Source organism: Pteronotus mesoamericanus, unplaced genomic scaffold (assembly GCF_021234165.1).
Source record: "Pteronotus mesoamericanus isolate MK-2021 breed Mesoamerican mustached bat unplaced genomic scaffold, CSHL_Meso_final contig_601, whole genome shotgun sequence".
Lineage (NCBI taxonomy): Eukaryota > Metazoa > Chordata > Mammalia > Chiroptera > Mormoopidae > Pteronotus > Pteronotus mesoamericanus.
The window spans coordinates 1078924-1102749 of record NW_026555215.1 but is presented as its reverse complement, the minus strand read 5'-3'; the positions used below and the strand labels follow the sequence as shown (position 1 = coordinate 1102749).

At 36.7% G+C, this 23826-nt stretch overlaps 1 protein-coding gene across 1 annotated transcript in view; it reads left to right on the top strand.

Annotated features, from left to right (window-relative positions):
- Nucleotides 1–23826, top strand: part of RP1 (RP1 axonemal microtubule associated) — a 348078-nt gene that overhangs the window by 20777 nt on the left and 303475 nt on the right. The window contains 2 exon segments of the mRNA XM_054580711.1: nucleotides 20679–21302; nucleotides 22068–22239. Of these exon segments, the coding sequence (XP_054436686.1) occupies nucleotides 20691–21302; nucleotides 22068–22239 (784 nt within the window). The 5' untranslated portion in view covers nucleotides 20679–20690.

The following is a 23826-nucleotide window of genomic DNA, read 5'->3' as shown; positions in this document are numbered from 1 at the left end:
GGTTAGACTGGTTTTACTTCTGTCTCTGTGATCAGGCAGGTGGCTCTGTTTCTGAAAGTTGGCTAGTTGTTAGCTCTGGTGACTGAAGTACCTGGAGTAAGCTTCTCTTATCATCCTGCAGGTCAGCCCAGGCTTATTCACCTGGTGGACCATTGAGGATCCTTAGGAGAGCAGAGAATACCCATCCTTTTAGGTTTAGTTTTGTTGCTGGCATAGTGTTCCTTCTGCCTCATTATACTGATCAAAGCATACAAAATTGAGGGGTGGGGGAGAAACGGACATCACTTCCTGATGGAAGGAGCCACAGATTACATTGAAAAGGGGTTTGTAGTGAACTGCAATCATTTTGCAAATTACCCACCATAACAGTGTGTATTTGCAATTCATTTTAGCATCTGAATCCCTTTTTGAGTTTAAGAGATTACTCACCTTCTGAATCTTTGCAGGGCAAAGGCTTTCTTATAGAAGCTGAACAAGCTACATAGTTTCTTTCCTTTTCTTTCTTTCTTTCTTTCTTTTTTTTTCCCCATTAAGGGAACAGGTACTTGTGCAGGTTGGAAGTGAGCAAGGTGGAATAGTGGCTCCCCATGAAATTAATTTTCTGGTTAGAGTAACAGCAAAGGTGACTATGCTAATTTGGTCTTACCTGATGTGTGATCATGTTCCTGGTAGAAAAGTGGCAAGGGTGCAAGCTTCTCCACCTTGGGCTCTGTAGCTTGCCTCATCAGGCCAGTTCTGTGTAAGATTTTGTATGTTGTTCCTGAAATCTTAAGTTTGAGCTTTATTCTTTGGACCTTCCAAAGATTCTGTGAGCCACTCAATGTTCTCTTAATAGAGTCCTTTTCTATGTAACCCTCCCAGGGTCAAATATGGTTGCTTGCCACAGAGAGTTCTATCCCAGCAGTTAGTAACAGGAATGGGGTTACTTTTCCTCTAGAGGAGTTAGGTGGTTGCCGGACTAGTCCAGCTGCTCACACAGTGATCAGGACTCTCCTTCTATCTTTCTACTTGGCCACTCTTAGTGCATTAACATTTTATCTTCACACATGTTGACTCTTGGTAGTTTCATGTATTACTTCCGTATTCTAGGCACGAAGAGGGAAAATGGGGTGGCACACCAAATATGTCTGTTACTTGTATCAAGAAGCAAAAGTTCCTAGAAGTGCTCCTTCAGATCTTTCTTACATTGTCGTGTCCTAAACAGGATCACCTAGACCACTGACAAGAGATTGGGAGGTGAGCATCTGGATTTCTAACCTCTTTGAGGGAGGCATAAAGAAAGTAAGCTTGAGAGCAGTGCCTATTGCATTAATACTTTCCCCCCAAAAATGGATGGTTCCTGGAGGGCAGAGCCTGTGCTTCGTTTCTTCCCATCTCTGGTACCTGGAAGAGTGCTTGGCAAGTGTCTTTTGCTTTCATTACAGAAACACTATTTCACTGCAGGCCATTTTTTAAAGATTTGTTTTCATGCAACACTTGTTTCCTCAGTATTTTCCATCCCCTGTGTACCTTAAACCCTTATCATCTTAAATACCATGTTTGTATTCCTTTTTCTTTTTCCAAAATCTGTATTAGTTCCATTCTGGTAAATCTCAGTTTCTTAGCCTGGGATTCAATTCCTTGCATTAGCTGTCTGTTACCTCCCTCACATCAGCAACTTGATTGTTAATCACTCACAAATTCAGCTAATCTCTTGGCCATCTGTGTATGCTGCCACATCCAGTATATGCCAAGTGACAGGCTGCAGGGCTCACTGGGACAAAGGCAGAGGCTGCAACGTGAAGAGAGTAAGACAGACCAGATATAAGGAAGACCTCAGCATAGGACAGGTTGTTGTGTTGAAAGGATGGAGCAGTCATTGACTATGAATTTGAGCTTAGTCTGCAGTTTCATCGATAAAACTCACATCAGTTGGGGGTTCTGACTACGTTAAAGCAGAAATAGGCTAGCTCCGTGTAATCAGCAGGGTGCACATAGCAGTTTTGTGTTCATAGCCCCAGGGAAGTAGAGTGTGAACTGGGATGAAGAACAGCAGGTTGAAGCAATGACTGGATCACAAGGGGAAGGCTGAAGTTTGGGGACATGCAGTTTTACAGGGGCTCACTGTCCAGCTGAGCAGAAACTCAGCCATTCTTAGACCTCTAGAGAGGATGGGATCATGAACAGTCAGCCTTGGCTCTCATTGGTCTGAGACTGGGGAGGCCAAGTCCATATGTTGTAGGACCTCAATGTTGGCAGTGGATCACGTTGCATCCTGCAGGGACTGGCAGCGTCATCTACTTGCTTTGTTTTCTTTACCTTTACAAGTGTCCTACTTAAAAAGAATTGGAGCAGCCATTGTGGAAAACAGTATGCGATTTCCTCAAAAAATTAAAAATTGATCTGCCTTTTGATCCAGGGATCCCGCTTTTGGGAATACATACTAAGATTCTTGAAAAACAAATTTAAAAAAATATATGAAACACTACATTGATAGCAGCATTATTTATAATAGCCAAGATCTGGAAACAGCTGAAGTGCCCATCTATAGAGGAGTGGATAAAAAAGCTGTGGTACATTTAAACAATGGAATACTATGCAGCTGTAAAAATGAAGAAACTCTTACCTTTTGTGACAGCATGGATGGACCTGGAGATTATTATGCTGAACGAAATAAGCCAGTTGGGGAAAGACAAATACCATATTATCTTGCTTTTATGTGGAATCTAATAAGCAAAATAAACTGACAAACAAAATAGAAACACAGGCATAGAAACATTAAAAAGATCAACAGGTGTCAGAGAGAAGGTGGGTGGGGGACAAGACGGGAGAAGCCAAAAAGCATATGTGCATAACTCAGAGACACAGCCAACAGTGTGGTGATGGCCAAGGGGAAGGGGGGTGAGGGTAAGGGGAGGTGGACAAAGAGAAGGGAAATGGGGACATATGTAACAGTGTAAATAATAAAAATAAAGCAAAAAATAAAATAAAAACAAAAAAAGATTTTCTTTGCCGATATGCTTAAAGGAAGATTTTGAAAAGCCATGGGAAATGATTATGATAAATCTCCACTTATTTGATTAAAAGTAATTTAAATAATTTTTATAATAAAGCAGCATAGATAGATAAAACTGGCATGCTTTTTTCAGGCAAAATTAAGACAAATTTCAAATTGATTAAAACTTCAGCCTATGATTATGTATTCATTCTCTTTTATTAAGGATACTAGGATGAAAAAAAGTTGAGAAACACAGAATTAATTCTAAGACACATAAACAGCCACTAGAAACACTGTAATTACTATGGAAGTTGTTCCTTAAAGATACATGTACTAAAAATTTAAACTAAAGTTTAGAAATTTTCATTTTTAGGATGAATTAAAAGAAGAATATATGAGATTTTAAAAAATATTCTTTAACATCAAAGAAAAGTTCTTGATTTTAGCCTTTGGTTGTAAAAGTTAGCATCATAAAATAGCTATTTGGATAGAATATCCAAATGTCTTCTTTTTTAAGGTAAAAATGTCAGTCTAAAAGAACTTCAAAGAGTTTTTCTCACTTAAAAATAACCACGTCTATCTTAAAATAAATAAATCTTTCTGCATAGTGCACTTTTATTTAAGAATGTCTATTTCCTCTAAGCATTAAAGATCCTCCAAACATTTTAAACTAACAGCTCAGTCTAATCGTGTGGATGGAACAACACTTCCCAGTGTCATTTCTCATAGCAAATTGGAATCTTTGAGTGTCTAAATATTTGCCCTTAGCAGTGAGTGAAGAACACACCAGGTGAGATTTACCCCCAAGTCACTTGTTCTACTGGCTGCTTCCAGTGATGGATTTGAAACCCCAAAGGCTGTTTATCAGTTGAGAGTGTAAACCTAGGGTCTACTTACTTGACTACTCAAAGCAAAAATTTTACTTTATTGCTCTGCGAAGATATTTCAGAGTAATTTTGTGGACTGACTTGTCTCTTAAACTTAGCTTGGTCATATATATTTTGAGGATAGCTTTATTTATTTTTACTAATAGTGACTTTTTTTTTATGGTAAAGTAAAATATACTCCTTTACAGTGTTCTAAACACTCTTAAAGATTTTATGGAAGAGGCAATTTATCCCGGAAAGGCAATATTTTTAGAGAGACTAATTTTTTATTCTTTCATTTAGTAAATACTTATGAAATTCTGACCAATGTTTATAACTCAATAATTTGTGCTGAATTAAAAATAAGTATTAGTCTTACAACAGAAATAATAAATTTTATTTTATTTTTTAAAGTCTGTTTTATTGGTTTACAGTTGTCCAATTTTTTTTCTCCCCTTAATACCCTTCTTCCCTGGTATAGCTTAAGAAATTCCTGGGACATATAGAATTCTATTTCTATAATATTATTTCTCCATAAGACTATAATAGACAATAAGATGTTTTAATCAGAATCATTTTTAATTTTAATTTAGAGTACATTTATATCAGTTTCATCTGATAAGCTACTGATGGAAATGGGAAATTCCATTGTGATTTTGGGGCCTTTTTGTTATTTCATTATAATCTAGACTATCTTGTCCATTATAGGCTCTGTTCCTATTACACCTATAAATATATAATTTCTAGAGTTTCCTCATTTTATTACATGAGTAATATTCACCTCTTTTACAATTCTTTATCACAGTAACCCCAGACACAAATTACATATTTTACTTGAATGCCTCTAAAATTTCTCTCATTCTGATCTCTGTCCCAATCTTAAGTATCATATTAATAACTGCTTTTAGGATATCACCACCTGGTTGTCTCTATGTGACCTCAAAGTAAGGATGTTAAAAATGGAATGGACTTACACAATTCCTAACTAAATATACGATGAAGTATGTCCAGAAAGTATCCAGCCACATACTATGAAAAATGGCAGTATTTATTGAAGAAGATACAAGATACAAAAAACATTGTACATAGGACAACGATGCCTCAGTCCCCTTCAAAATAGGCACCTTGGGATCTCACACAGTTCTCTCAATCACCATTAGCTGCTCTGTTATATTTTCCTGAATCTTACCGGTAGTCTGAAATCTCTTCTTTTTCAAAGGTGATTTTAGTTTTGGGAAAAGCCAGAAGTCTCGGACTCCAAGTCTGGTCTATAGTGGGTGCTGAATCACCTGGGTGACCTGATGTTTCACAAAAAAACTGCATGAGATGTGATGCATAAGTGGACGTGTTATCATTATGAAGCTACCAATCATTAGTTGCCCATAGCTGTGACGTTCTGATTTATTCAAATAATTTCTGCAGATGAACATTCAAGGCTAATGCAAAATTTGAAGCAGATTCATTGCTCTACTCAGTCATTTTGAATGTGACAGCCACACAGTACATATGCTCACTCAATTGCATCTACTGCTCTCATTGACTGGTACAGTGAAGTTGTCACTGTTCATACATATGCATTCTCGTCCACTCTCCTTGGCTGCCAGGTAACATTGATGCTGTGTAAACCATGCTCATTATATTGGGGATGGTTGGACTTTTCCCAGATAGAATTTATATTCTTGTCTTATGTAGTCTACTTTTGTTAATAACACTACAATTTCTCCTGGCTTGAAAAACTTGAAATGCACATTCAAAAAAGGACATAGCAAGTACTCAAAGAAAAAGAAAAGCCAACTCTTACCCAGGTGATCACTTTGTAAGTTATAATGATGTCCAACCATTATACTGTATACCTGAAACTAATACAATATTAAATGTCAATATTAAATGTAATTGAAAAAATTTTAAAAACCATTTCTTAATGTTGCTATCATCTTTGTTCTGCCTGCTTCATGCAACTTTTGCTGAACTATATTCTCTGTGCTGGATTCTTTAGTTGCAATAGATTACTCATTTAAATGATTAAATAAATTACCTCTCTCCTTATTTTCCACAATCAACTTATTGTTATGTTATTTTGGGTCTATGTCTACATTTTTTAGGGAATAATTTCCTTCCTATCTATTCCTATTCTCATTACTCTGAATCAGAACCTCAGGAACTCTTCATTTAACTCATTTAACTATTTTTAGAGCCAGCTCACTGGTTTCTGTCACCAGTCTCCTCCCTCCAAATTATCTGACATAGAAATGTCAGGGGAATGTTCAGTTCTGATGATGTCAATTCCCTGCTCAAAAATCTTTATTGCATTTTCATATGCTATAGAACAGAATCAAACCTCTTAGCCTGGTCTTTTTGAATCTCCAAAATATGGTCTCAACATACACACATGCTTTAACATTACATAGTTAAGAGGCTTCATTCTTTAATGAGTGTGTGTTCTTTGGTAAATTACTATTCCTTCCTCAACCCCACTATTCCCACATGGAAAATAGCAATAATAAGGGTACACACCTCATAGAATTGTTGTGAGGATTAAATGAAATAATTTGTTTAAAGAATTAAGCACGGTACATGGTGCAAAGTAAGTAATCAATACATTTTTGTTGTTGTTGTCATTGTTGTTATAGCACAGCTAGATGAGTATATACATAGACGTTAATTCATGGAACTTAGTATCAGTTTAGTTCTACTCTAATAGTTTTAGAAACGGGAACATGAGTCTGCTATAGCACAGGGAATTATGGCTCTCTCACCTTTTAGTTACCATGTATTTCTCATTACTAATTATTTCCAAATGAAGGGTTATGCCTGCTATGGTTATGGAGCACATTACAAACCATCATAATTGCTTGTCTAACAGGATTAGTCATAAAATTCAAATGTCTATCCAGTTGGTGAATGAGCAAACAAAATATGGTTTATTCATGTGCCAGAATACCATGCAGCAATATAAAAGAATGATGTACTGATATATGCCAAAACATAGTTGAAACTCAAAAACATGAAGCTAAATAAACAAAGCCAGATACAAAAGACTCAATATTTTATGATTCCATTTATTTGAAATGTCTAGAATAGGCAAATTTATAAAGACAGAAAGTAGATTAGTGGCTACTTTGGGTTCTGGGTGGAATGAGACAAATGACTGCAGGGGGAGGAGAGAGAGGGAAACATTGATTGGCTGCTTCCTGTACACGTGCCCTGATGAGGATGGAACCAACCAGCCCAGCATGTGCCCTGACCAGGAATTGAACCCAGAAACTTTTGGTGCATAGGATGGCACTCCAACAAACTGAGTCACCTGGCTGGGGACTGGTATTTTGGTTTTTTTTTTTACTTCTCTGATTTCACTCTCATGTGTTCCTGTGGGATATTTGAGCAGTTTTCAGCATTCTATTTTGATTTATCTTCATTGTTTCGGATTGGTATCTCTTTGTGTATGTTAGTGTTTGCTCTAAGCATTCCTTATAGGTATACAATTGTCACTTTACTAATACAGTTATTTACCAGTATAAGTGAGAAAACTTTAAACTCCCCCATTTATAATGTTTTAATATTTCCTCTACACACATTGAGAACCATGTAAGACAATACTATACATTTTGTTTCAACTGTCAAACATAATTTAGAAAATTCAAGAGGAGAAAAGTCTATTGTATTGATTGATATTTTTGGTCTTTCTGTTGCTCTTTTTCTGATATCCTAATATTCTTTTTAAAAAATAATTTCTTTTATCAATTCTTCTATAGTAAGTCTATTGGTGACACATTTTCTTTCATTTGAGCATGTCTTGGTTAGTTCTTTATTCTGTAAGGATATTTTCTAGTTGACAGATCTCTTATTTTAGCTCTTGAAAAATGGTTGCAACTATTTTTGGACTCTGTGGTTTCTCATGAGAAATCTTCTGTCATTTGAATTGGTTTCCTCTTAGAGGTGTTAAAGAGAAAATCACAGGCCCAAAAATAGGATCCCTAGTGCTAAAGCCCGTGATACAAAACCTAGATTTAACAACAAATTTAATTGTAGTTTCAACCTCTTCCTTTCTGGGGGTGGGGAAGTGTTTAGATTTTTGGTAATCTTAATCAGTCATTCTGGAATTTTCTGGTCAGCACTAATGAGGTAATCTGTCCCATGGGCTCTCTCTACCCTAGAGAGGAAGGAGAGGCAATCTGCATGAAAGAGTTTTTGTCTTTCCCGTCCCCCACAAAAGATGCCCTGGGCTAAATTATTTATTTATTTATTTTTTGCACTAAATAACTTCCTTGCCCAATTTCCCTTCCTTTAAAAATCTTTAATGTTGTACATCTCCTCAGATTGCCCTTCTAGTGCTAGATGGGATAATGTCTGATTCAGAAACCATTTAATAAAGCCAATTAGATTTTCAAATTTACTTCATGAAATTTTGTTTTTAACATTAGTAATGTGTCGTTTCTCCCTGTTTTCAAACTATTGTCTTTGTGTTTATTTTCTGAAGTTTGAATATGATGCATCGGTGTGAATTTCTTGGTGTTTATTTTCTTTGTGATTCAATTACCTTGAATCTGTAGTTTCTCTTTTGCAAAATTTGGGAAATTTTCAGCCATAATTTCTGGGAATACTTTTTAAGCACCACCTACTTTCTCCTTTCTTTCTGAACTCTGATGACCCAAAAGTCAGCTCTTTTGATACAGAGATCCCTGAGGCTCCATTTATTTTATTTTTTTAATCTATTTTTTTTTTGTCTGTTAATTAGATTGGGTAATTTCTATTCTTCTATCTAAAGTTCACTGATTCTTTCTTCTGTCTTCATTAATATGCTATTGAGACCATCTACTGGCTTCCTAAAATTCTGTTATATATTTTCAGTTCAAAGATTTCCATTTGGTTCTTCTTTATATCTTCTATTTCTTTGCTGAGGCTTTCTATTTTCATTTGTTTCAAGTGTGTTTGCAATAGCTTATTGAAGTATTTTTAGATGGCTGTTTAAATTCATTGTCAGATAATTCCAACCTCTGTGTCATGGTAGTGTTAGCTTTTTTTTTGTCTTTTTTCAGTCAGGAAAAAGATTTTCCTGGTTCTTGTTATGATGGATAAATTTTTTTTAAATTGAATCTTGGGTACTTTGGGTATTATGTTCTGAGCCTCTGGATCCTGTTTCACACTTGCATTTTAGCAGATCTTCTTTGAATCTATGCTTGTAAGGGAAAGGAAGTATCTCTTTACTGGCAGGTGTGGAAGGAAGTCCTGGTTCCCCACAATGCCTCATTTGACACACTGGGGAAGGGGAATCTCGTTATTTCTGGGTGGAGGTGAAACTGCTGGTGTAATTTTGGTCTCACTGACCCAGAGGATAGGATGGCCTTATTACTGCAGAATAGTGGTGAAATATCTAGCTTTCTTTTGGGTCTACTCTGTTACTAGTAGGGAGGGAGTAGTGACTTCATTACTGTTAGTTGAATTGGTTTCAACTAACCAATTCAAAGTACTGATCCCCTATACAGTTTTCACTGACAGTATCCCAGCATGGGGAAGAGAGAGATGCTATATTACAGCTGAGAAAGAGTAGAAGTTAAGACTTTCAAAGGCAGATGGGGTGGGTTGGAGCTGGAGTTTTTTCTATGTGTTTGTCTCGGGTAAGCAGCTATTGTTTATACCTTGCTAAATTGCCACTTTCTTAGTCCTTTAACTAGAAACAGCTGGCTTCTGTGAGGCATTTTTTTATCTATCCCACTGGTGTTTCTGTGTTGCTAGCATCTCCAGTACTCAGTTTGGGACATATTAGGCAAAAAGACAACCTAGGAAATGTATTACTGTATCATTCCTAGGTTCTGAAATCCAGATCCCTTCTGTTTCCATCTCTGTATCTTTAGAGTATTTGTTTTACTAATTATGCTCAAGGTTTTAGTCCTACTTAGCAAGGGGAATATGAAGTGGTCTACTCCATCCTGATCTGGAACATAAATTCTTATCAACTAATCTGACCATTTTGTTTTGCTATTGATTTTCACACCTTTAAGTAACTTGAATAATGACAAAACAGGTAAGTAATGGGGATTATTAAAAATACATCATCTTTACAATAAAAAAATTAAGTTTTGAAATTCTACCATAAGTAAGCAAGGTAGAAAGAAAGAAAATGAAAAGTATTTTCAACATGTAGATGTGTAATTTTTTTCTTTTAAAAAGAAATGATACTGCCAAAGACTTATATATGAATGTCCATAAAAGTATTACTCATAAGAACAAAAAACTGGAAACAAAACAAATGTCCTTCAACTGGTGAATAAATAAACAAAACAAAATAAAAGTTAAAAGTCCATAAAATGGATTCATATTTGGCAATAAGAGGGAATGAAGTACTGATACGTGGTACAACATGGATGAAGCTCAAAAATGATGCTAAGTGAAAGAAGGTAGTAACAAAAGACCACATATTGCATGATTCCATTTATATGAAATGTCCAGAACAGGCAAATCCATAGAGATAGAAAACAGATTCCTGATTGTTTGGGCTCATGTGAGGGTGGTGGAAAGGGTATGAAGCTTCTGGGGTGTTTTAAATTAGAGCGTTCTAAATGTTTTAAAATTATATTATGGTGATAGTTGTAAAATTCTATAAGTATTTCATTGAATCATCACTTTAATCTGGTTAATTTTATGGCATGTAAATTATATCTTAATAAAGCCATAGATGATCATGGTAGGATGTTAAATGTACACAAACATGTAGGAATCCTTTGTGCTTTCTGTTTTCATTCTAGACAATTATTTGTGCCTGGATAATTAAAGATTAAATAATTTGAAAGTATAGCACAAGATGGTATTGAATATATACTGACCAGGATTCCATTTATATCAAATGTCCAAAATAAGCAAATCCTATTAAAATGCTTAAAAAAAATAGGCAGAAGGTAGTGAAAATTAGAACAGTCTTAAAAATAGTTAGTATCCTAATAAAAAATACCACAACTACAACAATCTGTGGAAAATAAAATCTTTTCTACTTATCACTTCCTTCCAAGTATCATTTTGTACCATACCATTCTGATTAGTAAAGTATATTTGGGCTGAGTTTGTCTCCCTGTTAGGCCCTATGCACCATGAGGACAGAAGCTGGGTCAGCCTTGTCCATCACCATATTTGCAGGTTCTAGCACAGGGTGGAGATCAGGCTCTTTTGTTTGGCTTCACAGGACAATAGAATGCAGACAGGCATGCTGAGGCATGGGGAAGCTCTGCATATGGGGCTGGGAACACCCAGGTTCAGCAGTTCTGGTTCAGGCAGTAAGCTATGATGGGTATATGTCAGGGAAAATCAAGGTTACAGACCAATGAATGGTCGCATCATATCAGATCATAGCAGACCAGTGTAGTGCAGTGTGAGTCAGCCTAAATTGCAGGCAATGTTCAGTCTATATATTTACAATATAGGCTTGGTGTCAATTTATATCTCTGACCCCAAACCTGCAACAGGTCTTCAGTGCATCCTGCAAGCCCACAATACCTCGTTGTCCAGTCACTCTTCCACTTCGCTGGGTACCTATTCCATACCTTATCCTCTTTTCTCAGATTCACAGTACTTCCTCCTCCTTACTTGCTCCCCTAGTGGATGGCTTTTAATCTGAGGTTGCTGAGAACAGAAAAGTACTCAGAATGGAAGGTTAACTCCACCTTCCTATCTACACCCTTCTCTGTTACTATGGATGACCTTCTACGTAACCCCTTCTAGGATTTGTACCTCCACTGTGCATTAGATCCCATGTCCCTGGGACACTGATCCAGCAATGTTTTCATCTCTTGATTGAAGCATCAAATTTCCCCTTTTGACTGAATTATTCTTATCAGCATATATACATATATTTTACTATATCTAATATTAAATAGAAAAACCAAACACAGCAAAACTGCCAAAAAATTACCTCTCATTTTCACTCTAATCCCTTTCTTCCCAGTTTTCTTTTTCTCTTACCCCAGTGAGGTTTTTAACCTTATTGTCTCACTAGAATGGCTTTTGTCAAGGTTACTGATAAACAACACTGCTAAAGTGCATGCTTCTTACCTGACACAGCTCTTCACTACCTCCTTTTTGAAACACTTGCTTCTTTTGGTCCAGGTCACCACTCTGTTGAAACAACTTTTCCCCACATACTCCTTTGCAGGTTCCTCCTTATCTCTGTGCTTGTTATACTTTGGAACGCTGTAGGCCCTTACTTTGGACCTTTCTTTTCTCTGTTTACCTGCACTTCTTAGAAATTCCCATCCAGACTCACTCAAGCTTTAAATATGATCAGCGTGCCAATGACTCGCAAATTTATACCTTCAGCTACATCCAATCCATATGTAATCTGTTAGCAAATGCTGCCAGGGCTACAGTGGAAATATCTATAATATGACTGTTCCCACCACCTCCACAGCAGCCATCTTGGCCTGAGTCACCCTCAACTCTTGTTGAGGTTATAACAATACTTTCCTAATCTCTCTATCTGTATTTCTTTTTTTTATTGTTGTTCAGTTACAGTTGTCCCATTTTCCCCCTGTTGCTGTCCCCTTGTATTTCTTTTTAGCAATCTAATTTGAATTTATATCAACTTAATTTCAATAGCATACCAAATCTTTCTGTTCTTATACAGTTCCGTTTTCCCCTTTTCCTGTTATTAATATCACAGATTAAGGCTTTATACATTGTGTGCAGTGACATTAATACTTTTTATGAATTTTTAAGTCACGTAAAAAATAAAAACTGGGGTTGCAAACAAAAATTATAATACTAGTTTTTATAAATTGCCCATTTACCTTTACCTGAAGGTATTATCTTCACCAGAGATCTTTATTTCTTCATACTGATTACTTCATTTAATTGGGTAGTGTCTCATATTCTTTCATTTCCATGCTAAGGACTCCTTTTAAAATTTCTTACAGAGCAGGTCTAGTGGTAATGAATTACCTGAATTTTTGTTTAACTGGTAATGTCCTAATTTCATCATCATTTTCTTAAGGGCAGTTTGCTTGATATAGAAGTCTTGATTGAGATTTCTTTTTGCTTTCAGCACTTTGACTTATCACCCTGCCTTCTGGCCTCCAAGGTTTCTGATGAGAAATCAGATGGCAATCTTATTAAGAATACTTGTATGTGAAAAATTGCCTCTCAGTTATTGCTTTCAAGATTCTCTTTTCCTTCTGACACTCTGATTACAATATGTCTTGGTGTGGGTCTCCCTCAGTTTACCTTACATGAAGCTTGTTGAGCATCTTGAATTTGTAGATTCACGTGTCTCATCTAAGGAAGTGTTCAGCCATTATTTCTTCAAATAATTTTCCCTTTCTCTCTCACTCACGCACTCTCTCTCTCTCCCCTCCCGTGTCTCAACAATGCATATATCTGTAGCTTGATATCCCACATATCCCTTAGGTTCCGTTCAGTTTTCTTCATTTTTTTTCTGTTCCTCAGACCCAATATTTTCAATTGCTCTGTCTTTAAGTTCTACTGACTCTTTTTTTTTTGCCTGCTCAAATCTGTTTATGAACCACTCTAGTGAATTTTTCATGTCAGTTATTTTGTTTTTCAACTCCAGAATTTCTTTTTAGTTCTAAATATTTTCTATCTTTTTATTGATATTCTCATTTTTTCATACATTGATTTACTGTGCTTATTAATGTGTTCCTTTAGCTCTTTGAACATCTTTAATATAGTTGTTTTAAAGCCTTTGTCCAATATCTGGCTTCTGCAGATATAGCTTCTGTTGATGTATTTTGTTCTTTTGAGTGAGAAATACTTTCTTGTTTCTTTGTGTGCCTTGTGATTTTTTTTGAAAATTGGACCTTTGAGTCTTATTTTATAACATCTGGGTATCAAATTATCTACCTTCTCTAGGGTTTGTGGGTTTTCTTTTAAATTGTTTTACATTGTCTCTGCCAAAGATCAAACTGGGTGAAAACTTAAGATCTTTTTAGGTTTTGCTGGGCATGTGTCTTTCTTCAGGCATGCAAAGTGACTTTCTAAATTATCTGACATGCACAGTTGTTTTGGAATATTCTAGTCTTTAAATGGATGCTCCCAAAAAGGAAAAAAGAAAAGATAAGAAAAGAAAAAAATAGTTGTTGTCCCTTTAAATCCCACTATCCACTTCAGCTTGTGGAAGTTGCAACAATGGCTGTCCTCCTCTATATGCACCTTCATGATCAGAAGAAGTAATCAGCAATCATATCTCAGAACCCCAGTATTTAAAGAGCAAGGTTGTTACTGCCCACCTTGGCTCCCACAAGCTGTCCCAGGAATTCAGGCCATTGTCCCCAAGGCTACCTGCCACAGAGCTGGGGGATGAGAGATGGGTAGACACCATCATTCTAATGGCTAAACATTAACTATAATTTAACAGCCAAGCCTTTTTGTGGAAGCTGAAAGCATTCCAATAGACTCCAGAGTTCCAAAAATAGTCACTTTACACAGTTTCCACCAGGGCAATTATTGTCCAAGTGTCCAGATTCCCAGCACTTTCCACTATACCATTTTCTTTTGTCTACTCATTTTTAACTTTTATAACACAATATCCAACACATCTTACTTTCAAAGTAAGTCAGTTCACTACTTATCTTCTCAAAAACCTCCTTTGGCTTTTCATCTCACTGAAAATCAAAGTCTTTAACAAGTGGTATAAAGCCCTACATCATGTGGTACCTTGCCACTCTAGCCAGACTGGCCTCCAAAACTTTTAACATTTGTGCTTCATTTTGAAGCTGATTATGACGGTATTCATGCCTACTGCTACCTGTAAACATAAATTTCTTTGTTGACTCAATAGCCATGTCTTTGTGTACATAGTGATGATTATAAATGGAGGGTTGTGTCGAAGTTAAACACTACTGTTTCTCTTATCTACCACTCTCTTACTCCTTCCTTCTGTCTTTTTCCCTTCCTTCTGTCTCTCTCTCTCTCCTCATTCCTTCCTACCTTCCCTCCTTTCCTTCCTTCCTTACTGTTTTTTTGTTTGTTTGTTTTTTACTTTTCAATAGGTGACTTGTTGAAAAGTCAGTATTTGTGAGGCAAAGTGTGCAATTTCATAATCATTTTTTTGTGTGTGTGTGTCATCTGTTTGAAGACATTTGGGAACACACATTCAAACCTGATCCTTCTTTTCTGAAGGGCCCCTCGCCTTGTTTTTGTGGTTCAGAGCTGAGGCAGGAAGCCTAGTAAGAAATCTGATTAGGTGAGGTATCTTCAAATCAGATTAGATTACAGGTAGCCATTATAGACAGTAGGTGTCATCTGGGGACTTCATGTGTGGAAAGTCCTGACAATGTTCAAATCTCATGATGATTAAACAAAGCAGTGGAAAGGTGCTGTGCATGCTGAAACATTAAATTACTTCATTTCCTTGTGTGGCGCCTCTCCATGTGTCTGGTGTTATGCTGAGCAGCCAAATTGTTTACACTTACAGCCATTTTCATTAGAACTCCACTGATGAGATAATAGGGAGTGCTTAAATCAAAAAACAAAAAAGGCAGAGGTCCTTTTCTTTTGTAATGACTACTATGAGCAAATATTGACTCAGAATTACTTATCATAGAATGAAGAAATGTCAAACTATTTCATCCGTGGCAGCATAACTATTTTTCCTCCTTAACGTAAGTAAGTGAGGACTTAAGGCTGTTTTGGAAATGTTTATGAATTTGCAAAATGTTTTCTCCTCTGGAAAACACGAGTTAAGCCAGATAATATAAGGGAAACTCCAATTAGGCAGATTTCAGAACTGTGGAGCATGCATGCTATAGGAACTGATTTATTTCTGGCTGTGGTCTCCTTTAAGATGAATCCTGTCTGGTGATTAGCATCACCTTGAATTAAATTAATTGGCTGCACTTAATCCCTGAGTGGACACACTAATGATAATTCCAGAGACATTAGTTTCTTTGCACAAAATGAGCAAGTTACATATCCAGTAACCTTCACGTGAATTATCCAAATAACTTAAATCATTTTTTTAATAAGGAAGTTTCAGGTCTGGTAAGTACAAAATTATTTAAAATATTTGTTTTTTAAATAATCAATGTTCAGTTAGTTATACTTTATTTTCCATTTTATGTCTAGAATACATATTTGCATTCTATCTTTAATCATTAGAAAAAGAAGAAATAGTTCTAATTATTATCTCTTACTAATATATGTCACAAACCTTCACAATATTTTTATATTATAGTAGAAGGAAACATCAGTGTCAGAAGATGAAGAAATTCTGGTGTATTCAAATATAAGTAAAGTTTTTTTTCTGATTATAAGGGCACTATTTATTGATTAGAGAAATCTGTGCAATACATTAAAGAAGGAAGTTGCTTGTAATTCAATAATGCTGTGACTATTGCAGACGATAATTGGTATTTCTTTTCTGAACCTCCACCCTGCAGTCTCACCTCATAGTTATAATAATCTGTAAGATGAACTAATTTTTATTGTAACATTAAATCTCTGAACTGCCACAGAACTAACACTATGAATATACCATTTTTCCTATTTTGTTTTCTGTCATTCTTCTTTCTGAATTTCCCAATTCTTATTTCATGGTAGAAAATTACATTTAAAATACAATTAGTGAAATGATGTTCGACTATACTGTAAGTTTGTAATTTGTTGTGTCAAATGAGTAGTGGAAAGAAGATAAATCTCTCTTGGTAGAGGCAACTACTGTGTTCAACTCAGAGCAGCACAGATAAGCATAACCATGGTTAAATGTAGGGAACCAAAGGTTTTTTTTTTTTTTTTTTTTTTTAAAAAAAACCCTGCTTAATCTTAAGAAGAAATACAAGTATTCGTGTGTTCCATGGTCTGACTTTAAGCACTGAAGGAAATGCAGAGAAGAGGAGATGATGTTGGTAGCAAGCTGTCAAATCATTAGAAGCAGATTTCAATATAATTTGCGCTGTAGCCAAGAGAGTTTGTTAACTAGGTCTTTTGCTACTTCTAGGTAAGTCAGTGGTGAGGAAAATGACAAGCTTTCAGATTCTACAGTTTCCTTGTTACCTCTTTCCACCACCACTTCTCTTTTAGCCTAACTTGCTGTGAGAATTAGACTGGTTTAGGCTCCCGAGATTTTATTTTTCCCTAGATAGCCCCTAAATATAATACTACCATATCCTAAAGTCAGAGGGGATAGAATAACCTTATTATTTAAAACATATGTAAAGAAACATTTTTAAATTGCCATCCAAATTCTGATTAGTTTTTAAGGCTGATTGAGAAAGGTGCACAAACTAAGTTAGGGTAATAAAACATTGTGGAACGATGGTAGCTCTGTTTCATGAGAGGGAAAAATACTGTCTAGACTTACTAACTATGTCTTTGGCCTTGCTCCTGTGCACCGGCAGATTCTCCACTCACTCCTGCCTCCTTCCTGGAGGGCAACACCACCACTCTTTGCCTCTGGCACCATAGCTTCACATAGGCTTCCCTTTGTATACTGCCATTTCTTCCTGCCTTGAGCCCCAATCCCTTAGGCTGGGCTACACATCTCTCCTTGATATTCACATGGTACTCTGACTCTTCCTCAATTGTGTTATTGTATTACTCTGTGAGTTTCCTTCCCATGGTCCCTGTAAAAGATACCTACAATCAAGGCAAAACCTGAAACACTTTCTCTGGAAGGAAACTGGCTTGCACTCCCTTCCGCATTGATGGTATTGTGCACTGTATGCACATAGATCTTTTTTTTAAAAAAGACTTTATTTATTTATTTTTAGAGAGAGGGGAAGGGAGGGAGAAAGAGAGGGAAAGAAACATCAATGTGTGGTTGCCTCCCACACACCCCCAACTGGAAACCTGACCTGCAACCTAGGCATGTGCCCTTACTGGGAGTCGAATTGGCAACCCTTTGGTTCACAGGCTGGTACTCAATCCCCTGAACCATGTTAGCCAGGGCAGATCTTTTTATTCAATGATAATATTGAATCTTCATCATGTCTATACTATACACACAATGCCCCCCTTACCATAGTCTCTTAAACCTCATCTGCATGTATGCAAAAATCTCAATATTATCTAAAACTTCTTCCAGTGACTCGAAGAGTTCTGAGAGATCCTCTTACATGCAATGAGGACCATATAAACTTGGATTTTTATTGTTTTTGCTACTGCCGCCTCATCAAGGTGCTGGCAACTACCCTGTTGCAGGTAGTTTCTCTGCAAATGCTCCTTCACTGCTAAGCATCTGGCATCTTCCCAAGGAATGGTAACTTCAGCTTCTTCCCTTCATACATGAGGTTCGAAACCAGTGCTCAGCATTGGGCTGCAGTGAGCAGCAGTGGGATGGGGACAATGAGGGCTGCCCCTTCTCCCCAATCATCCTTATCTTCCCTGTACTCCTTCCTGGTCTCAGCACAAAATCTCCTTTCTCTATTTTAGCCATCCCCATGAACAAACGAACAAACAAACAAACAAACAAGCAAGCAAACCAAAACCCTTAGCCTATCAGCTCACATAACTGTCTTCCCAACATGCGCATCAGGTCAACAGCTCTCCAAATAGTGTGATCCAGGCAGAAAACTATTGAAATTAAAAGCCTCGCTATGCATTTACACAAAGAGAAATACGATTTTCCAAAATCAGGTATAAAACGTATCACAAGCACTATTCATGAAAAATATTTCTAAACAAATATATAAGTAAACAAACTTAAAAAGTAATTGGAGGCAAGGAGTTCTGAAGTCTTTTATTTAAATACTAAAGGAATTCATCCCTCTTGCAGTTGGAGAGGTCACAAAGATTAAATAGTGTGCTGCTCAAGGTCAGAACACTGTTTATCAAGAGGATGAGAAGAGGTTCCAGTTTTGCTGACTCCGTTGCAAAGCTGGATTCCCCAGCTCCTCATGCACACGCTCACTACAGCTGACTTTATTGTCTTAAGCACTATAATTACTTTAAATCCCTTGGGGAGGGAGAAGAGGAGACATCTAATTTCTAGGCTGATCTTTGAATTCATTTTCCTAAATTACCTATAAGTAAGATTTACAAATTATACTAGAGATATATGAAGAAGCTCAGATAACAGCTTGGAAACAGTTAGGTAGGTGATTTGAGCCAGACTCATTATAGCTAATTTATAATGACAAATATGTCATTTTCATCTCTATAAAACTGATTACATTTATTTATGGTGTTCAGTTTGTCTTCAAGGCTGCTGAGCATTCTTACTATGTCAAAAGATACTAATAATTACATTGATTTAAAATAATAGAAAATAACCATAATACGTTGCAAGTGAAACAAGCCCAGAAATAAATAAACCCTTCCACAGAAAGCTCACTTATCAGTCAGACTTTTGGTTCACTGGGAAGTGGAAGAGAAAAATCTCAGCAACTGGCTGAAAATAGCTTTGAAATTCCCTCCTGAAATTCTCATTTTTGAACCACTAGTGGGAGCAATATTCAGACTGCACCACTTTTAGCAGCACATAACAGTGCTGTCAGTCCTTCAAAACATGGTTGTTTAGTGCAGTTTCTCCAAGTAGGATTAGTGGTGTGTTAGGTAATTTACCTGCATTTTCTATAATCTGTAATGGAAAGATCTTACACAATCTTAATATGGACATTATTTAAGGATCTATGTGATACATTTCTTCTAGAATTTAATGTCAGAAAAACATTTTCCTCCAGATGAACTCATTTGGTTCCATCCAATAGAAAATTTGAAGTTTATACACTTTTTTTTATTTCCCCTCTTTTTCCTTGACTGTCGGGACAAGCAGAACTAATTTTCTCATTGGATGGTTTCTGATTTGTATCTCTTTTGTTTCCTTAATTGTTCAATAATACCTGTTAATTTAAAAGATTCATAATATTTAGCTATGTATTAAAAAAACATAAATATCCCTAGCTCTGCCATTCATAAATAATTGCCATTAATATTGAGCTGTACATACTTTTCATCTTTTTCCACTAGTATGATACATACAGGGGTGTGGGCAAAAGTAGATTTACAGTTGTAAGTATGGGAAGCACAGTTTATCCTTGTATTATTTAATTATTAATTATTGTAATATTTATTATTATCCTACTTTTGCCCACCTCTGTATGCACAAGTCAGACCCCAGTAGCCATGGGGGGATTGGTTCCAGAAACACCACTAATATGAACATCTATGGATGCTCAAACCCCTTATATAAAATGTCACAGTATTTGTATATAACCTGTATGCATCCTCCCATATACTTTAAGTTATGTTGAGATGATTATACCTGACACAATGTAAATGCTATATAAATAATTGGTAAACTGCATTGTTTAGGGATAATGACAGGGAAAAAGTCTGTACATATTCAGTACAGATGAAACCATCGTAGGCCTAACTACATAGCACATGTTAGCAAAAGGTAAAATTTTTTTCCTGAATATTTTCCATCTGTAGTTGGTTGGACTACAGATGTGAATTCCATGGATACAGAGGGCCGATAGAATACATTGGCAAGGGCATAGCATATGTATTTTACAAACTGCTTTTTCACTTAGTAATAGGTCATGATCATTTTTTTATGGCAATAAATACAAATCTAGAGAGCCACGTTTAAAGGTAGCATAGTTTTCCATTGGATGAGTGTTTATATGTCACTATTTTTTTACCTTGTTGCTTATTAGTGTTTGGGGGTATCTTTAAATTAGAAATACTGTTACTTAGCTGTTTCATTAATTTTTTTTTGTAATTCCCTTACAATAATATTTCAAAACAGGCAGGTATAATGAATGAATAAGTGAATGAATGAAATCCTAGGAATGATCTGGATATCTACATCTATAATTAGCTTGCATTATCATTATCATGTACTCTTTATGGTGCCATTATTCTGGAGATGAATAATTTTCTTCCTTTTCTAGGCCTTGGCCAAAATGAGTGAAACGCCTTCCACCGGTTTTTCCATGATTCATCCAACTTCTTCTGAAGGTCAATTTCCTTCCTCTCGCCATATAAGCGTCATTCATCCTGTTGTGGCCAAAAGGATCAGCTTCTACAAGAGCGGAGATCCGCAATTTGGAGGGGTGAGGGTTGTGGTCAACCCTCGTTCCTTTAAGACTTTTGATGCTTTGCTGGATAGCTTGTCAAGAAAGGTGCCTCTACCTTTTGGGGTGAGGAACATCAGCACCCCTCGCGGAAGGCACAGCATCACATCCCTGGAGCAGCTGGAGGACGGTGAATCCTACCTGTGCTCCCATAGCAGGAAGGTGCAGCCGGTGGATCTGGACAAGGCCCGACAGCGCCCAAGGCCCTGGCAGAGCAGCCGAGCCATCAGTGCGCATGCGCATCACTCCCCTGAGGCTGCCACCTCAGGCCTGCTGCACTCTCCGCGGAAGCTTGTGGTTTTCAGGAATGGCTGCCCGAAAACCCGGCGCATAGTTCTTCTGAACAGGAAGGTCACCCAGAGCTTTGATGCCTTTCTGCAGCACCTAAGGGAGGTCATGCAGTGCTCTGTGACCAAGCTCTACTCCACGGACGGAAGGAAGGTGAGCGCTCTGGAAGCGCCTGGTATCTCATCACATGTCCTGTGCGACCTCAGTCCCAGGGAAGGAAGCTTCGCGAGCAGCAGCCTGGGTGTGCTTATGTGTTTTCACCCTCACAGGAGGTCGCTGACTCACCTGGGCGGGTGCTCCCTTTGTTCTCCAGTCAGTTTTCTCTCCCTTGCTCCCTCCTCTTTTCTGCCTTCCCTGAGCACTGAGTTATATAATGTGTTGGTGTAAATTCTGATCTCTTTAAGGCAAGACAGTATTTCTTGAAAAGGGGTAGCTGAAAGTCATAATCTGTTAGATAGAGAAAGTGGTTTCTTGGGATCCCTCTTACGGGGGCAGAGGAGAGTTTCCCCTGCAGGTGCCAGTGTGTCCACAAGAGCTCACCTTCCTGGCCCTGGTGTGTCCACTAGGTCCTTTGTCATCTGGTTCATCGACCCTTGGCTACAGCTGGATGCTTAGGTGGGGATGGCAGAGGCAGTACTGCAGACCTTTTAAAGATTTCTTCAGTTTGACGGAAGACTAGTCTGTCTCTTTCCAGCTATTAAGTAGGCTCAATAAAGGTGTTGGTATAATCCCTATCTCCCACACTTGGGTATTTTGTTAGTTTGTATACTCATAGGTGCCTAACAAATACTTGGTGATTATCTCTTTGAAGCCCAGGAGTTTGTTGAATTGATTCAATCGGTTGTAAAATTATCTTATGGAAAGAACAAAAACTTTATGCTGCTTATGTAAGGACCATAACCCTTTGGTTTCCTCTAGGTTCCCAGTCTCCAAGCTGTGATGCTGAGCCCTGGAGCTGTGGTGGCCGCAGGAAAAGAGCCGTTTAAACCAGGGTATTATGACATCCAGAAGTACTTGCTTCCTGGTAGATTACCAGGGATCTCTCGCTGTGTGTACCCCAAAGGATATACTAGGTCAGAAAGCAGAAAGGGTAAGTCACTTCATATGTCACTTCATTTGTCATTTAGTTATTTTATGGATATACTAAATAGGTAATTATTAATGTTTCTGTTTTGTATGCATTAGCTGCTGAATATTTGTTATGCATATAGTAGTACTATTTCACCTTGGTCATTTTACTAAGCTTATTTTAGTATTTTGTGTTTGATATGCATTGTTGAGTATGATTGTTGATGGTTTCAAGAATCTGAGGGTTTCCTTAATTTTTACCTCAGAGAGTTATGAGTGAAACATTTTCATTTACAATTTTGGCAAAAGTACAGAGGGATAAGAGAAAATATTTTTAGGTCTATATTTTGAAAAGGTAAAAGTATTGATGGCAAGTATATGAAAATCTATACAAATCACTAATAGGAATTAGATTGGATATAAGAAGCATGAGTGCCAAGATTATCTTTAGAGATACACATTATAAAGATAATGAGATATCTGGGCTTTATGTTTAGCTCTCTTCTGTGCCCTATCTTAAATCATATGCACTGATTATACAAAGTGAAAGCTAACTTAATAATTACTTCATTGTAATCTTTAAATAAATTATAAAATTGCTTTAGCTTTCATAATGCTATAGATGCTTCTCTTGGATGTGTGCAAATAGGAAAATAAACCCCACTGTAAATTATTACTTGCTTTGTTTGAATAAGTGAGCAGTATGTGGTTAGACTCCAATTTCAATACTGATAAAGAAAACAACAACAAAAATAAACACCACACAAATCTATTTTTGATAGATTCATTAGCAATTTCTGCTCTATACTTTTTTTATTAAAATGGCCTTATTCCACTGAGAATTAAAATTCTGTAAATCTCCTCATTTAATTAGAATTGTAAGTTCTTTTTTGAAGAAAAATTTGTAGAAATGTACCAGATATTATAGTGAACTCAAAAAACTAATGAATACATAGAGGTGAGAAACATAAATGTCATCATACTATGAAATTTAGAAAATAATGGTATTTTTCATACTAATTATTTGATTTTTTTCTTCTTTCTTTGCTGCCTCTTCTGTTGGATATATGTATACATAACTTCTCTGTCATCCACATTATATTTTGATGTGGAGTATCTTTTACTCATAAAATCTTGAAAGTGAGCAAACATGTGCCTTCAAATCCAAGGTCCCAGATTTATTCTACTTCTTCTGACAAAATGCGTAATAATGATCACTACTCAGACCATTCCTTTGCTCTTGAAAATGACTTAGCCTTAGAAAAAAAGGATTCTCAGAATTTATTGATCTATCCTTCTGAAGATGATATTGAGAAATCAATTATTTTTAATCAAGATGGCACTGTGACAGTTGAGATGAAAGTTAGATTCAAGATAAAAGAAGAGGAAACCATAAAATGGACAACCAGTGTCAGTAAAGCTGGTCTTTCTAATAATGATGAAAAGAGTGACATAAGCAGTTTTCCAGGAAGAACAGATCTTTCATCTGCTATAAAGATTGAAGCATGTTCATTTTCTGCAGATGTCTCACCTCTGCAGAAATACAGTAATCAAGAGGACAGTTTGGCAGAGGAGAAGAACACTCAAATGACTGATCAAGAGGCTGAAG